General features: G+C 46.9%; 2 protein-coding genes across 9 annotated transcripts in view; one reads left to right on the forward strand and one right to left on the reverse strand.

Annotated features, from left to right (window-relative positions):
• Positions 1–6,013, forward strand: part of LOC101686597 (nuclear autoantigenic sperm protein) — a 42,473-nt gene extending 36,460 nt beyond the window's left edge. For all 4 annotated transcript variants that reach the window (XM_045064452.1, XM_045064449.1, XM_045064453.1 and 1 more), the window contains 9 exons: positions 1,085–1,164; positions 1,777–1,862; positions 1,979–2,052; positions 3,202–3,390; positions 3,508–3,674; positions 4,344–4,400; positions 4,491–4,568; positions 5,242–5,370; positions 5,826–6,013. In XM_045064452.1, coding sequence (XP_044920387.1) covers positions 1,085–1,164; positions 1,777–1,862; positions 1,979–2,052; positions 3,202–3,390; positions 3,508–3,674; positions 4,344–4,400; positions 4,491–4,568; positions 5,242–5,370; positions 5,826–5,906 — 941 coding nt within the window. In that variant the 3' untranslated portion in view covers positions 5,907–6,013. The remainder of the gene's footprint in view (positions 1–1,084; positions 1,165–1,776; positions 1,863–1,978; positions 2,053–3,201; positions 3,391–3,507; positions 3,675–4,343; positions 4,401–4,490; positions 4,569–5,241; positions 5,371–5,825) is intronic.
• Positions 6,014–7,527: 1,514 nt separating this feature from the next.
• The window catches only part of LOC101688019 (vasculin-like protein 1), a 59,690-nt gene continuing 51,091 nt past the window's right edge, over positions 7,528–16,126 (reverse strand). Inside the window, exons 11-24 of one of the 5 annotated variants that reach the window (XM_045064444.1) lie at positions 15,899–16,001; positions 11,501–11,659; positions 11,314–11,421; positions 11,013–11,208; positions 10,752–10,914; positions 10,448–10,531; positions 10,239–10,357; positions 9,862–9,978; positions 9,485–9,630; positions 9,281–9,378; positions 8,891–9,094; positions 8,541–8,751; positions 8,357–8,467; positions 7,528–7,901 (exon numbers count right to left, since the gene is read on the reverse strand). In XM_045064444.1, the coding sequence (XP_044920379.1) occupies positions 7,797–7,901; positions 8,357–8,467; positions 8,541–8,751; positions 8,891–9,094; positions 9,281–9,378; positions 9,485–9,630; positions 9,862–9,978; positions 10,239–10,357; positions 10,448–10,531; positions 10,752–10,914; positions 11,013–11,208; positions 11,314–11,421; positions 11,501–11,659; positions 15,899–16,001 (1,924 nt within the window). In that variant the 3' untranslated portion in view covers positions 7,528–7,796. Of the gene's footprint in view, positions 7,902–8,350; positions 8,468–8,540; positions 9,095–9,280; positions 9,379–9,484; positions 9,631–9,861; positions 9,979–10,238; positions 10,358–10,447; positions 10,532–10,751; positions 10,915–11,012; positions 11,209–11,313; positions 11,422–11,500; positions 11,660–13,910; positions 14,810–15,898; positions 16,002–16,126 lie in introns of those variants that run through there. The other 4 variants (XM_045064445.1, XM_045064447.1, XM_045064446.1 and 1 more) reach the window with 4 other exon arrangements.

Below are 16,126 nucleotides of genomic sequence, written 5' to 3' on the forward strand. Positions count from 1 at the left end.
AGACAGTATTTGAGCTCTTTTGCTTGTGTTAAAAATGTTTAATGAAAGATGGCAGAGGTAGGCACAGTATGCCCAATTCAAGAATTGTTACGTGTCGGGGCGTCTGGGTGGCTCAGTGGGTTAAGCTGCTGCCTTCGGCTCAGGTCATGATCTCAGGGTCCTGGGATCGAGTCCCGCATCGGGCTCTCTGCTCAGCAGGGAGCCTGCTTCCTCCTCTCTCTCTCTCTGCCTGCCTCTCTGCCTACTTGTGATCTCTCTCTGTCAAATAAATAAATAAAATTTTAAAAAAAAAAAAAAAAAAAAAAAAGAATTGTTACGTGTCCCTAAAAGCCCATTTTTAATTACATGACGTTCTAAACTTTTAACTGGTGCATAGAGCTATTTATTAGCAGCCTGTCCTTAATGGCAGTTGACTTGTGAACGTATGTCAGTATGGTGAAATAGAGTGTCAATATGGCTGCAGATTTTAACATTACACTGGAGTAAAACAATTGGTAATGGTACTGCTCACTGAATTCTGTACATGCTAGAGCTGGCTGGAGTCTGTGGCATGCTCATTGGTGAGAGTTGGTAAGGACTACGCTTTTCTCTCCACAGCTGTGTTGTGGGAAAGCTAGTCTCTTGAGCATTCTTGCTCTGAACGGACTGGGGTAATTTAACTTTTTGTACTTTCTCAGCGTGTTAGTGTTATATAACAAATGGCTGTTTAAAGACACCAGGAACACTGAGTTCTCCAACTGCTTCTGGCTAAGTAGATTGGAGCTTCTAGCAAATAAAATACTACAGTAGCTAATTGGTCTTGATCTGAATGATCCAGATTGACTTTTCTTAGAAGAGAAACGGCCTTCTGATCACTGAAGGTGTAAACCACAGACACACTGTAAGATTATACAATCTAAATCTAGGTTACACTTGAAATAGACTGTAATTATTGGCTTAATATTTATATTGCTCAAATATTAACTGACGGCATCTGGCCTGTTCTACCTCAGAATATAGGTTGACAGGTATTTACTAGGATCTTTGACTAGTTAGAAGGAAGATATCCTTAGTATTCTCAGTATTGAGGAATTTTTGCTTGCAGAAACTGAAGGCTCAGAAGAGGAAGATAAAGAAAATGACAAGGCTGAAGAAACGCCAAATGAATCACTTCTTGAAAATAAGGTAAATTATTATTTGTTCGGTATCATCATCTGCTTTCTTATTGTAGGACTGTAGCTTACTAGGGGAGGCATGATTATCATGGTCATTTCTTGGTTAGGGACTGGGGACTCCCTATTCATGCCTAGAATACACAGATCCATTTAATCCGAGGATGTTAGAATGGGACCCACCATGTCACTGTTAGATTTCTATCACTGACATAAGGTGATGACTTGGGATAGGAGGATTATAGGGACCCATTCTGTAGATTTTAGGGAGGAAGTCCAAATTTTAAGAGTCTTTTTTTTTTTTTTAAAGATTTTATTTATTTGACAGGAGATCACAAGTAGGCAGAGAGGCAGACAGAGAGAGATGAGGAAGCAGGCTCCCCACTGAGCAGAGACCCTGATGCAGGCCTCTATCCCTGGGATCATGACCTGAGCTGAAGGCAGAGGCTTTAACCCACTGAGCTACCCAGGCGCCCCAGAGGAAGTCCAAATTTTAAGTCATATATCATGTGGTTGTTGTTTTTTTTTTTTAAGCTGTGTTATATTATACATTTAGATTTGTGATCTGAAGATGTGCCTTTCTTATACTTCTGCCTAATACCAATGATTTGGATATACTTTTTAGTCTCCTCAAGAAAATGAAGAGGAGGAGATCGGGAATCTAGAGCTTGCCTGGGATATGTTGGATTTAGCAAAGATAATTTTTAAAAGGTAACACTTTTTGATGTTTCTAGGCTCACGTTGGGAGTTTGGAGCTTGGAAGTAGAGTATCGGTTAGGTTTGGACGAATGCTATTAAAATTTCTGATCATCTTTTCCTTCTTTCAGGCAAGAAACAAAGGAAGCTCAGCTTTATGCTGCACAGGCCCATCTTAAACTTGGAGAAGTTAGTGTTGAATCTGGTAATAACATTTTCCATTCTACTCTTTAATGTGTGTCTTTCTCCCTCAGGTCTTCCTCTAATTCCTTAAAATTCCGCTTGATCGATTTTCAGTGGTGGGCAGTTGGCTTTAAAAAAAGATTTACTGGGGGGTGCCTGGGTGGCTCAGTGGGTTAAAGCCTCTGCCTTCGGCTTAGGTCATGATCCCAGGGTCCTGGGATCGAGCCCAACTGCCAGGCTCTCTGCTCAGCAGGGAGCCTGCTTCCCTTCCTCTCTCTCTGCCTGTGATCTCTGTCAAATAAATAAATAAAATCTTTTAAAAATAAATAAATAAAGATTTACTGGGGTGCCTGGGTGGCTCAGTAGGTTAAGCCTCTGCCTTCTTCTCTGGTCATGATCTCTCTGCTCAGCGGGGAGCCTACTTCCCTTCCTTTCTCTCTGCCCACTGTCTGTCAAATAAATAAAATCTTAAAAAATAAAAAAAGATTTATTAGATAAATACTAATTATTATTTTAAATTAACTTTATTTATTATAAAGCACGAGTAGGGGGAGGGGCTGAGGTAGAGGGAGAAGCAGGCTCTCTGCTGAGCAAGGAGTGTGATGTGGAGCTCTGTCCCGGGACTCTGAGATCATGACCTGAGCTGAAGGCAGATGCTTAACTGACTGAGCCACCCCAGCACCCCTGGCAGTTGGCTTTAAAAGGAGAGTGGGTTTGGGTTCCTATAGTTCCTACAATAGTAAAAAATTTCTTCCGAAATCTCTTCAGTAGGGATTCCCCACAATCCGCCCCCCTGCCCTGCACCCCCCTCCCCCTCACTGTTAGGTACTTGTATAGTCCAGCATCCTGGAGGGGCTACAAAGAAAATGTAAATTAAAACAGGAGAGCAGGGGCTCCTCGGTGGCTCAGTCATTAAGTGGCTGCCTTTGGCTCAGGTCATGGTACCAGAGTCCATGGATTGAGCCCCACATCTGGCTCCCTGCTATGCAGGAAGCCTGCTTCTCCCTCTCCTGCTTCCCTTGCTTGTATTCGCTCTCTTGGTATGTCTCTGTCAAATAAAATCTTTAAAAAATAAAAACAAAACAGGAGAGCCTTCCTATAGAATCGTCTAGAATTTAGAAGTATTATTAAGTGCTGTCCATTTGCTTGCTATTCTTTTTCCCTTCATTAGAGAATTATGTCCAAGCTGTGGAGGAGTTCCAGGCTTGCTTAAACCTGCAGGAGCAGTACCTGGAAGCCCACGATCGGCTCCTTGCAGAGACCCACTACCAGCTGGGCTTGGCCTATGGGTACAACTCTCAGTATGACGAGGCAGTGGCACAGTTCAGCAAATCTATTGAAGTCATTGAGAAAAGAATGGGTGAGTGAGCATCAGCTACTTGACGATAAGCTTGACTGGCTCCAGTTCGACAGTATTAGAACAAAATGGATCCTTTGGTGGTAACGGTTACTGATCACTTCAGCCTGTTCTTTGTAGCTGTACTAAGTGAGCAGATGAAGGAGGCTGAAGGATCATCTACTGACTATGAGAAGGAAATTGAGGAGCTGAAGGAACTGCTACCTGAAATTAGAGAGAAGATAGAAGATGCAAAGGAGTCCCAGCGTAGTGGGAATGTAGCTGAATTGGCTCTGAAAGCAACTCTGGTTGGTTTGGTTTCTTTTAAAGTTTTGATAATAGCATGTTCGATACTGTTGGAAGGCATCATGGTATCGTGTTCTATTAGTCTAGGAACCGTGATACGGTTTTCAGGGAGTTGGTGGTTAGAAGGAATGTGAGAATTTTATCTAGTTTCCCTATCAAGTAGTATAATGCTTAAGAGAATACACTCTGAAGCCAGACTGGGTTTAAGTTCTGTATCTGCTACTTGTTACGTGCGACCATGGGCATGTTGCTTAATGTTTCTTTGCCTTAGTTGACTCCTCTGTAAAACGGGGATAGTATTTGTATGTTAAAATACTTCTGACAGTACAAATGGTATTTGCTTAACAAATATAAGCTATTACTATCCCCTCTGAGAACTCCTCTGTATAGATAGCAAGATACTGAGCCGCTGCTGGAATGTCAGGGAGCTTTCTATGCCACAGGTGATATGATATGGATGGGTTAATTTAATATTTACACTGTGCCTAAGCCCCCGGTTTGGGGGTGGCAGGTGCAGGTAGAGAGGGTGGATGATACTGCTGGTATGTGGAGGCCCACTAGTATTTGAGGTCTTGGTCAGCTGTTTGGATGGTAGGCACCTGTTGTAGGTGTGTAGGTGACCTGGTGGGTTCTGTCTTGGGACCCACTTGGGTCTGTCCCCTCCCGAACAGGTGGAGAGCTCTACTTCAGGTTTCACTCCTAGTGGAGGAGGCACTTCAGTCTCCATGGTGAGTATTCAGGAGATTTTTGTCACTTAGTATTAGGCCTGTGTGTGTCCTGCGTAGTCACACATTGCTAACAGAGTCCTTTTTGTCAAGGTTGCCAGTAGAAAACCAGCAGATGGTGCTTCCTCATCAAATTGTGTGACTGATATCTCCCACCTTGTCAGAAAGAAGGTAAATCTGCATGTGGTCATTTCTATTTTCTTTCTAGTCCGTTTTTTTTTTTTTAAATTGTTGTTGTTGTTTTCCCTCAAATGACACACCAGGAATACATTCCCTAATATTTGGTGAATAAGACATTCACTTGGCAAAGTTGGTGAGGATTTGAATGAAGTTAGTTTTCAGTTGAGTATATTTTCTAACCGTTTTTCCAGGCCTCTTTTGGCCCAGGACTGTCAGGAAAGCTTCTGAGAATTGGTTAGATCAGCTCTTCTTGGGAGGCTGGCAGGTTTTCCTTGATAGTAGTCGTTCAGCGGCAGACCTGCTGGTACTTAAAATCCTGTGGCATCCCATCTTCTGCCTATAATTACAGTTGTTTTTTCCTCTTGTGGGAGACTGTTTCCCGATTCACAAACTTGGGGTTTGCTTACTATTCAGATCTACTCCTCACCCTTCCCCTAGAGAGGCTAGACTGGTATGTTGTGGCTGACCAATTTATTGTACTGAGCACAGGTTGGCGTCTGCTTCCTGTGGCCAAGGGTGAGACCTTGAGAGGCAAGGATCCTGATGTCGGGATCTTCGCACCATGGGGTGGCAGCAGTGGGGGAGAAGAGAAGGGCTTTTTAAGTTTTGCGGTACTTTGGAAAACCTCGGCACATTTGTGAAGCCTTTCCCATTCTATCTTCAGAGGAAACCAGAGGAAGAGAGTCCCCGAAAAGATGATGCAAAGAAAGCCAAACAAGAGCTGGAGGTGAATGGAGGCAGTGGGGATGCCGTCTCCAGTGGAAAAGAAGTTTCAGAAAACATGGAGGAGGAGGTGGGCAATTAAGAGAGCTTGGACTCTTGGATTATGTCCCCTTGTTCTCAGGTGCATGTTCCTCACCTTGAGCCTGTTTGGATTACTCGAATGCAGCCCTCATAGAAACTGTGCAGGAAACTGGTTTTGGAATGTGGGATGTCTCACTGACGAATGGAAGTTATATACATACCACAGGTCCTGCTCTAACGAATGTATGAGAAGGCACTTAATTGGGAAGACCATTGGGTTAGTTCTGCTTGCTCCCTTTCCAAGTGATGTGTGAACATTGGCTCTGTCAGCCCTGTTAGACTTTCGGAAATGGCATTACATTTTGTGGTAATCATCCTGTTAGGAGTGTAGGGAGCAAAGCAGGCTTTAGGAGACCTGTTCACTTTCTCTGCCTACTCGATTGTGTAAGACGGAAGGGCTGAAACTAGGCTCATTTATGCCCAGGCTCCCTATTTATCTTCCAGGCTGAGAATCAGGCTGAAAGCCGGGCAGCAGTGGAGGGGACAGTGGAGGCCGGAGCTACAGTTGAAAGCACTGCATGTTAAAGAGAGGGCGTAGAGCCTTCCTCCTGAGGGAAAGTTTTTGTATATAATGTATTTTTTCACTTTGGGGGGATTCTTTTTGTATAACTTCAATAAAGATTGTAAGCAAAGGTTGAGGCTTTGATGATTTTTTTCTTAAATACTGGCTGACTCTGTGCCTTGGAGCATTCTGGGTCAAAGATACTCACCCTGCCCCTTTCTGTACTGATTGATCTCTGTTGGGAGTTTCCATCCAAGCTCCTGTCTAATATGGAGGTGATCAAATCAAGCACAGCCATCGGCCCTTTGTTTTCTAGTGGTGCTACATTTTTCCCATTTTAAATATGAACTCCACTGTCTTGCAAGCCTTAAGTGGTGCTCTCTTGGTGGGGGCTACAAAAACAAGACTTGGTAAAGATCTTGCTGTTTGGTGTTGATACTGTTCGGTGGACTTCATGAGCTGATAACTGCCTGAGCCAGACCTTAAGTGATAACTGTTCCCACCTAGTCTCCAGTTGAGGGTCAATCATTCTGGAAAAAGAACTCTGAGGAAAACTTGTGCAGGAGGGGTGGGAGGGGGGAGTGATTGCTGAGGAAAACTAGTGTGCTAACTGTAGAGAATTGAGTATTCTGGTTTGAAAGTGGCTTGAGAGAGAGACTAGACACTTTGGATGTGGTTGGAAGAATTTGTGGGGAGACTGGCTGGTGGAGTTTTGTTTTCTGTACAGAAAGGCTGAAATATATCTTATAACTTGAATCCAAATTGTTACCCATCTGCAGTTTTGACTTCTCAAATAAAGATGCTAAAAAATGCTCCTGGTCTGGACTTGTGCTTAAAGATCTTTCAGTGGGATCCTGAACTACCTGAAGCATTTCAGTGTGGCATGTGGGGTTGAAAGGCAGAAATGCCCACCAGTTCTGTCTGCGTAGTCAGGGTGTTGGTGCGCAGGGTACGTGTACTAAAGCCATCCCACTGGGACCTCACTGATGTACAGAGTGCAATGCTAAGTGCTGCCTTTGAGCTACCTCAGCCTTGACCCTTAGTTTAAGAAACTCTTAACGCACAAGTTACTGTTTGGATCTGAATTCCAAACTGTGTCTGCCCTACATGACCTAAAGGGATTTGGTAATTCTGACCACCCAGAGGGCTGCTTCACTGCACTAGACAGTAGGTCAGACAGTAGGTAGACAATAGGTCAGAATCTGCCGTTTTGAATAGCCAATGTCAGGCCGTTTTCCAGTTGATACATTGTTTCCTAAAAGATAGCAGAGAAAATGGTTGGAATTTTTCTGGGCTGGTTATGGTAACTCACGGCTTTGAACTTCCTGAAGATAGATGCTCTAGATGCTAAAGTCCTAAGGATTTTAGGCTTTTGACTAAAAGGTTGGCACTGGGTTCTGGCACTGGGACCCAATATCAAATTTCAACCAGATTTTACATGTGACCCTCTATAAGTGTGGAAGGTATGGGAGCTCCTAGTTCAATGGGGACCTTTATAGTCTGGAAGGATTCCCAGAGGATGTCCTGAACGAAGTATGGCAACAAGATGGGCTTTAGCCCCCCCCCCCCAAAGAATTGATGACATTCCTTTAACAAATTAAAGAATGCCCCCTGCTTTCAAAGAATTTATATTCCAGGCAATACTGAAAATACCCAATATCCATTTAATCCTCACATCCATTTTATAAGAGGAAAACTGATAAAGGCCAAGTATTTGTGGAAGGTGGCAAAGCTATGGTTGGATCTCCTATCTTGAGCTTGTATCTGGTGTTTGCTTCTAGACCCCCTCAGAACGTGGAGTAGTAAAGCTGCAGGTCTGGCAACAAGTCCTAGTTCTGAGCCTCTAAAGCTACTCGTGCCCACCCACATTCACCGGCGGTGGCGGTCAGAACCGCGATGGGGGCCCAAACCATCTATCCTTGACTCTGCTGCTGAGGGGGCTCTTCAGGAGGAGGGGGGTCAACAAAGCCAGCTTTTGGGGCAAGGAAGCTTGCTTCCAGTGAAGGTGAGCTGGACATCTGTGGAACAGGGAGAAGTGTATCTTTAGCAAGTGGTTTATATCTTTTTTTTTTTTTTTTTTTTAAAGATTTTATTTATTTATTTATTTGACAGAGAGAGATCACAAGTAGGCAGAGAGGCAGGCAGAGAGAGAGGAAGGGAAGCAGGCTCCCTGCTGAGCAGAGAGCCCGATGCGGGACTCGATCCCAGTACCCCGAGATCATGACCTGAGCCGAAGGCAGCGGCTTAACCCACTGAGCCACCCAGGCGCCCCGCAAGTGGTTTATATCTTAACTACCTAAGGTAAAACAAGTCAGCCTCACTGTGCAGCTCTGATTTCCTCATCTGTTTACATAGTCTGCCTTACACATGTATGATAGTTAAAGGAGTTAATTCACAGAAATAGCTTGGAACATGCTGGCAACTAACCACACCAATCACACTGCGGTATCCCTAGTGCTAGGTGAGCCCTCACCGGAGGTGGGTACTGGTACTCCTGGGCACTTGCGGGATTGATCTCTGCCAGCGTCTGGACACTTGCATCTCTTGCATTAACCAGTCGCAGAAAGAGCTCAGCCTGACCTACCTGGAGAGAGATGACATGGTACTGCGGCTGTACCTGGAGGGGAGGAGATCCAGTCCTTGTCCTCCACACTTACCTGGGGAATCCCATTCAATTGCCCAAGGCTAAAGCTAGGGTCCAGAGGAAGGGCCCGAAGTGGAAGACGCCAACGGCCACTTAACACCCTTTGCTTCTGGTCAAATAGCACTAGTGAGGCCCAAGCCTTTGGCTGTGGTTCCCTAGTCCATGCCAGCCCCTGCCAGGCCTGTAACTCACAGACCAGGGATACTGATGCTGAAGGTGGCAGCCTAGAACAACCAACACAAGATGTCAGAAGCCAGAACTGTTCTTTCCTTGGACAGCTCTCAGCCAGTGGCCCTGTATATACATGGGGAAACTCAGCAGGATGTGACAAAAAGCATCAAAAGTCAATCTCCATCTACTGACCTGGGTACAGGCTGCCTGCTGGCAAGGATGGCACAATTGCCCATGGGCCCAGGAGCTGGAGGTGGAGGCAAACAAAGGGCTGGGGGCAATGCTGTGGCTCCTCCTGTGTCCTGTCCATCTCGGGTCAAGCCAGTCATTAGTTGCACCCAAATCCAAGAGGCCTCAAGGCCCCGAAGGAAGTCATAGAAAATGACCAGCCCAGCCCTGAAGAACACAGGTTTCAGCTGCCATCTATACAACCCCCAACTCCTCTGAACCCTATCCCCTCATCCTTGCCCCTCACCCCATCAGTTCCCCAACCCTAGCTCTTCCTAGTGGGTCTGCTTAATCAGAAGATGGCCCAGTGAGGACCAAGTCACAGAGAATGTCAAAGGAGGGAGCAGGCCTCACCCAGGGTCATAGGGCGCAGGGCCCAGAACGTCAGAGGCCGGCAGAAGGAAGTACGGATCCAGACCTAGGTTCTTGGTCATGGTTCCAGGAACCTGCAGCTGTAGGTGGGGGAAGAGTTGACTCCTGCGGAATGCCTCCTTGGTGCCCATGCTTCCCCAACTACACAAAACAGAGCGGCCCTGGCCCCAGCCCCTGGGTCCTCACGGTCTCTTCTGTGCCACTCAATAGGATGCCTGTGGAGTGTGGAAGGGGCGGCAGGGGAGGAGCCACCGGCGGCGGGAGGCGCGGGGGATCTTCCCTCCTTCTCAGGCATGGGCTGGGATTCACCAAAGTTCGAGGCTCCGTAGGCCCTGGGACCGGAGTTAAGAGTAGGGCATGCCTGAGCAGGATGCGGCAAGAACAGGGTTGAGACAAACTTTCCCTGAGAGCCGGACCCACATGCACGGACACCTGGAGATGCACGAGGGCAGGAACCGACAGGGCACAAACGTGCCTCATTCCCCATGCACGGCCCCTCTAACCCCTTCCTCTGCACTCAGCGGGGGAGAGCTAGATGGTGTAGGACAAGGGTGCTCACTGACCCCAGGACGCAGGGCCTGCACCCCTCTGCATCTGTAAGGCCAGGACTTCTGCCTCCAAGCGCCGGTTTTCGGTTTCCACTACTAGAAGCTCCCCCAGGGTGGCGCCTGCCCCCTTTCCTGCAATGAAAAAGTCTGACCTGCCACCTCCAACCTCTGGTAACCAGCTGTGCAATTCTGAGAATTCCAGCTTTAGGTCTCTATGAACAAGACCGGACTTGTCAGGTAACATTCTAGCCATTGCCACAAAGACCACCCAGGTGTTCCAACTTCAGGTGGTCCCCATGCCAAAGACGCCCCCCCCCCCACCCTATCAGTTCAACCGCCCTTTTCTCCTCCCAGAATTAAGACCACCGCTTCGGAGAGGCCCTCCTGTTCACCTCTGCGGGTACGCAACCGCCGCAGCTCCAGTGCTGATGCCTCCGCCTGCAACTGACAGATCTGGCCCAGAACGCCGGGGTTCCGGCCCCCGCCTCGAACGTAGGCCTCCCGCAGGGCCCTAGGGAGGGAGCAGGGGACAAAAATGCAGCACCGTCTATCCAGGACTGATCAGCGCTTCGCCCTTGCCGACCCGGGTCCGGGACCTCACCCGATCTCGGCAGCCAGAGTCCCTGGGTTGGCTCGCAGCACCGAACAACAGAGTTCTGCCTCTCGCAAGGCGCTGAGCCGGGCCCTGGCGCAGGGGTACACGCGCGCTGAGATGTTGCGGCTCCCGAGACTCGGCCTCCGGAAACTCCGCCCCTTCCCTACCTATTGCGGGCGACCTTCCAGCTGCGTGGGCGCCTGCGCCTCCCGCGTCCCGCCGCGGCTCCGCCCTCAGGTCAGGCCCCGCCCCTCCCCCCGGCCCCGGGCCGGTTCAGCCGCGCTTGGAATTCTCCCGCGCCGGGTCTCACCCGGACTCCGGTTGTAGCTGCTGAACTTGCGCCCCTAGCACTTCCAGAGCTCCCCGCGTTCGCCCGGCTTCTGCCCGGAGTTCTCGAAGCTCCCGCTCCAGACCGAAAAGGCGTGATATTCCGCCTCGGGTCTGGGCCAAACCTTGGAGGCGTTGGCTCAGTTCTGAGGCGTTAAGGGACGGAGTCGCAATGGGTAGGACAAACTCAAAGCCAAGCGGTTGGGGCAGGGAGGGCCCGTTATCCCCCGTCTCTTTCCCTCACCCTCACTGCGTCTCTCCAGGGCCCGGCTCTGTGACTCCCTCTCCGCCACTCGCTTTGCGTGAGTCCCCTGCAGCGCCCGAAGCCGCTCGCTGGGGCTTCCAGCAGCTTCGTGGGTGCGGCCCCCAGTCTGCGCCTCGGTCTGGCTTCGGGGCCCTTCTAATCCCCTGGGGACCTCTGTTATCCAAGGTCGCATTTCCTGAAGGTACAGCCGCAGTGTTCGGGGTAATCTGACCCGTAATCTGCGTGATCTGTAGATTTAGGGAGGATGCTAAAATTTCCAAATGGGGAAAGTCCGGAGTACCTCTTCTGTTAGCTTCTTAAGAGCCAATTTGCTGGCCTCCCGGTCTGGGAGGCCCTGGTGTTCTTGTGGCACTACCTGGCAACAGGACAGGGTGTGGGGTGAAGAAAACTGAGGCTCAGAGTTGCTTGAATACCCACCCATGTGGCCATGGAGGCGGCCCTTTTGAAAGGTGGTCTCTGGGTGTTACCTCTCGGGTCAGACGGCCAATGCAGAAACGCTGAGTGTGAGTGGCCAACAGCGTCCAGGAGCGGAAAACCATGTCACAGGACCCACAGGACAGGAGCCCCGGCTCTCCAGAATCGGAGGCCATGGGATGGGACCCCTTTCCTGACACGCCAGCCAAGACCTGCAAGAGAGAGGACAGAGAGCAGGGGAAAGGGAGAGAAGGATGAAACAAACCCAGAGGCAGAGAGAGTAAAGGCCAAGTTTGCTGCGTTTACATGATTAAGTTTATGTTTGGGGAGGAGACTTAGCTCCCTGGGCAGCAACCACAGGTCTAGGCAGGTCCAGAGCATGGGTGGGGAAAGGCTGATCACCTTTGGGAGGAGCCCCTGGCTTGAAAAAGTGTCACAAAGTCGCTCCACTGCATTATATGAGCATGTGCAAGTCCTTTGACCACATCTTGGTTTCTCTGCTGATATAAAGGGGAACAAACAGCTGCATCCCAGACTAGCTGGGCCCCTCTCACATACTCCCCCTCCCCATCACTGGTTATTCAACAGTGTCTGGCAGGGAAGTATCATTTTGTTCATTCTTGTTCTGCCCAAGTGAACATTACCCAAGTTAGTGTTCTCTGTTCTAGGGAACACCTGGGAGAGGAAGCCTTCTGCCCTTTTAGGCTTTGTTAGGAAACTTGTCTTCCCCCTAGGCTGAAAAGCCTTCCCTCTTACTTCGGCCCTTGGGAAGCAACCACAGCTTTTGCATAACCAAAATCACACCAAGGCTGACAGTTTTTCCCTCATCCCATTCCTGTTTGTTTGGGGTTTTGTCCAGAGAGGGAAGATAATTAGCACAGCCCAAGGAATGAAAGTTCTGGGAGAACACAATGAATCTATCAGATGAGAGAATCAAATATAGAAAGGTAGCCCTTCATTCGAGACAGGGCAGGGGACTTTTGTGCTGATCGGATCTTTGCCACCTCCCCAAATACATGCATCCACCAGCAGGAGCTCTGAGGCCCGTTTCTCCCTTAAGGGAGAAACAAACTCCCTTTTCTAAACAAGACAGGGACTTACGGTAGCAGCCCTCTCACCATGTTAAGGCCAAGGTGTGATCAGCAACAGGTTACAAGTGTTTCAAAGCATGTGATCTCAGCCAGCTTAATTCCAAGCAAGAAAAAGGGCACATTTTTAAGAAATTTGTTCTGTGAAAGCTAGTAAGTGGCAAAGCTCAACCCCAAACAGGCAGGGTATCTCTATCTCAACCAACTTCTTATTTCCAGTTTAATACTTTTGCAACTTAATTCATTTTATAGTATTTCACTGATTCTAAGATGTACTCCCCCCCCCCCCCAATTTTAACACTGAAATCGAGACCGACAATAGAGTATCATACCTGGCAAGTTTTCTTTCCTTTTTTTTTTCTTTTTTTAAAGATTTATTTATGAGAGAAAGAGAGAGAGAGAGATTGGAAAGCGGACTCCTTGCTGCATAAGGAGCTGGACTAAGGCTTGATCCCACAACCCTGAGATCATGACCTGAGCCAAAATCAAGAGTTGGAAGCTTAACCAACTGAGCCACCCAGGGACCCGGCAAGTTTTCTTATTAGTACATAATGCTTCAAAAGATATATCCAATGAAATATGATATAGTTCTTATTGCTCTGTCTCAACCACCATTTCTACATGGACTGCTTGTAACCCCAGCAGAAGAGACTATGTAATTCAGTGTGGTAGATAGGGTCTCTGCCCTCCTAGCCTTTAGAATCTAGCCAATGTCATGTTGGTTTCTCTGCCTCTATCCTTTCTGGAGACACAAGTTAGTTCTCTTTCCAACAAGCAGTCAGGGCTGTTACTCTGCTGGTTGTCTCCCACTAAAGGGCAATCCTAGACCACTATATCCACCAGGGACCATGCCCTGTAGGGATGGCCAGAGTGCCAGTGTCACTGCTTGCTTGCTTTAGCTTCTACCTGTCCGTAAGATTTTGGCCCAAGGCTTCATTTTGAATATAATGGTTTATTCTCTTCCCTACTGGGCTGGGCATTCCCTGCACCCCCAGAGCCTTGCAAAATGCCTGGCTGTACGGGGAGAGCTGGAAAGTGTATGTTGAATGAAAAACTGTGCCTCTTCCACTGGTCACTGCTCAAACCCTTTCCCATGTTCCTGTTTAGCAGGAAAACTGAGGCACAGAACCTTCCTTGTAAATATGCAAACTGGTAAATACCCAGGCAAATGAAAATCAGTTTCAGGAAGGAAACTTGGGTTTCTGATTTTATTACTGATAATTTATTGCACAAATTTTTCTGCATCAAAAAAGTATCCGCTAAAAGGAGAAACAGTGGTGTCTGAATTGAGATTTCCCTCAGACTTCTAGAAGTATTTCCCTCTAAGAATCCACTCCTCTAACTTTAAAGGAAATATACTTCTTACACAAGACAATCCAAACTGATGCAAAATATTTATTCCAAGTTAGTTATTTTATGCAGTAGTTTTCCCCTTCAACAGACTTGTGATAACCACATCTTTTAAATCTGTAAATAATGTTATCAAAATAATCTTAATCTTTGAAATCTCACAAAAATTTATATTTTACAATCCACCCTGAATATCAAGGCTGCAAGAATAACACAACATTTCCTATATCCAAATATTTTACAGCTGTACCCAAAAAAAGGAAAAAAAAAAAAAGAAAAGAAAAAAAGAAAACCATGTATGCTTGGTTAAGGGCTAACGTTACCCGAGCAGCCAAAAATAAAATAAAATATCCAAATTATTAGCATTAATTTAATACAATTATAACTTCAATAGTCACTTTGTCATTGACAATGATTGCTTGAGCACAGGGGTGAGTGCCCCAAGGGCTGGTAGTAGAAGCTGTTGCTGCAGACCGGCGTCTCCTCTCTGCACTGCCAGCTCCCACCTGTGCGTCGCCCCATAGATACTGTGTCTGTGTGTGTGTGTGTATTTAAAAAATCTTTCCCATCACACAAACTTCTATTAAGCAGATAACAGGGAAGAACAACAAAAGCTAAACAAGCCAATTGCTCTTTCTTTGGGATATGACTATTTTCCCTTGTGCATGAAGTATTCAACAACGTAAGAAAAGGAAAAGAATGATTTCTTCTGTATACTCCCTAAACACACAAGCTGAGTTTACTGGGTCAGATTTGTGAGGACTTATATGCCTACTTCCAGGCATCGTCATCTGATGTTTCACTGCTACTGGTTTCCGTGTCCGAATCCTCAAACTCTGCTTTACGAGTGCTTCTCCAAGGGGAGAACAGGCCGGAACCACGGCTCTGCAAAAAGCCGTTCTTCCCAAAGCCATTTCTTCTCAGCTGTGGTTAGCAGGAAAAGAAAAAAGAAAACCGTCAAAAACTACACTGGCAGTGGGACCTGGAAAAGGCCGGTACTGAATTCGAGGCAAAATGTAGAAGGGGAGAGCCAGGATTTCTTTTTTCTTTTCTTTTCTTTTTTTTTTAAAAAGACTTTATTTGACAGAGAGAGACACAGCGAGAGAGGGAACATAAGCAGGGGGAGTGGGAGAGGGAGAGGGAGAAGCAGGTTCAGGTCCCAGGACCTGAGCTGAAGGCAGACGCATAATGACTGAGCCAGCCAGGCGCCCCCATCCCAAGATTTGTTATAGCTGTGCTTTTCAAACTTACAGTGCGAATCAGTCATTTACAGATCTTTTTAAAGAATGCAGATTCTGATTCAGTAGGTAGGGTTTCAGATTCTCTATTTCTACAAGTTCTCAGGTGATAACAATTGAGAAAAATAGTTTTGAGTAGCAGTGTCTTTATGTCAGCTGTAATTTCTCTTTACAGGCCTTAATCCTATTGTTATTTGTGCTTTAAATAAAAATCGGAGAAGTAAAAAATGTAAAGAAAATATACCACCAGAATGTAAGCCTCATGAAGTTTGTAACTCCATTTATCTTGTTCATTGCTAAAAATCTCAAGGTCTGGCAGTGTTTCAGAGAAAGAAGCCAACCATTTGTTGGATAATTCAAAGAGGCTGTTTCTTGGTTCTGGCCAGAATATCAAAGGGAAACCACAGGGCTGGAGGTGGGGGGGGGGGGTGGGGGGATAAACCTGCTTCTGCTTCCTTAGAGACCCAGGGCTCTGCCCATTACTCTGGAACACAGCCTTGTGGTTCTGATAAGGGGGTAGAGCTGCCAGGATGAAAGAACATACTACTTTCTGGAATCTGCTAACTACTGACCTAGTTTTTATATCCACTACCGGTAATCCCTGTTGCCTAAGCAGTGATTCGCTCCTCTGTATTTCTACTATGGCAACTTACTTTATATTTTCTTTTCCAAGGTCTTTCTCTCACACTAAACTGAGGCTCTTTAAGGGCAATGACTGCCCTGTTCCTTTCTCTCCTAATCATTAACAGGTCTCCAGGAAAGGTTTATGACATACCTGTTCCGTCTTCATGTGGAACTCTCTGAGCTCATCCTCTGTGAGGGGGAGGCAATTCTCATCATTTTCAGGATATTCCTGCCATCCCATTGCTTTCAATAATCTAGTAGAGGGAAGTCAGGCAAAAAAAAAAAAAAAAAAAAAAAAAAGACGACCTTTAAGTGTTAAGTGGAAAGACCACAACTTTCCAGAGAAAACTTACTTGCCTAGGGGCAATCGTACCCCACT

This window comes from Mustela putorius, unplaced genomic scaffold (assembly GCF_011764305.1).
Source record: "Mustela putorius furo isolate JIRA1106 unplaced genomic scaffold, ASM1176430v1.1 tig00003853_pilon_pilon_pilon, whole genome shotgun sequence".
Lineage (NCBI taxonomy): Eukaryota > Metazoa > Chordata > Mammalia > Carnivora > Mustelidae > Mustela > Mustela putorius.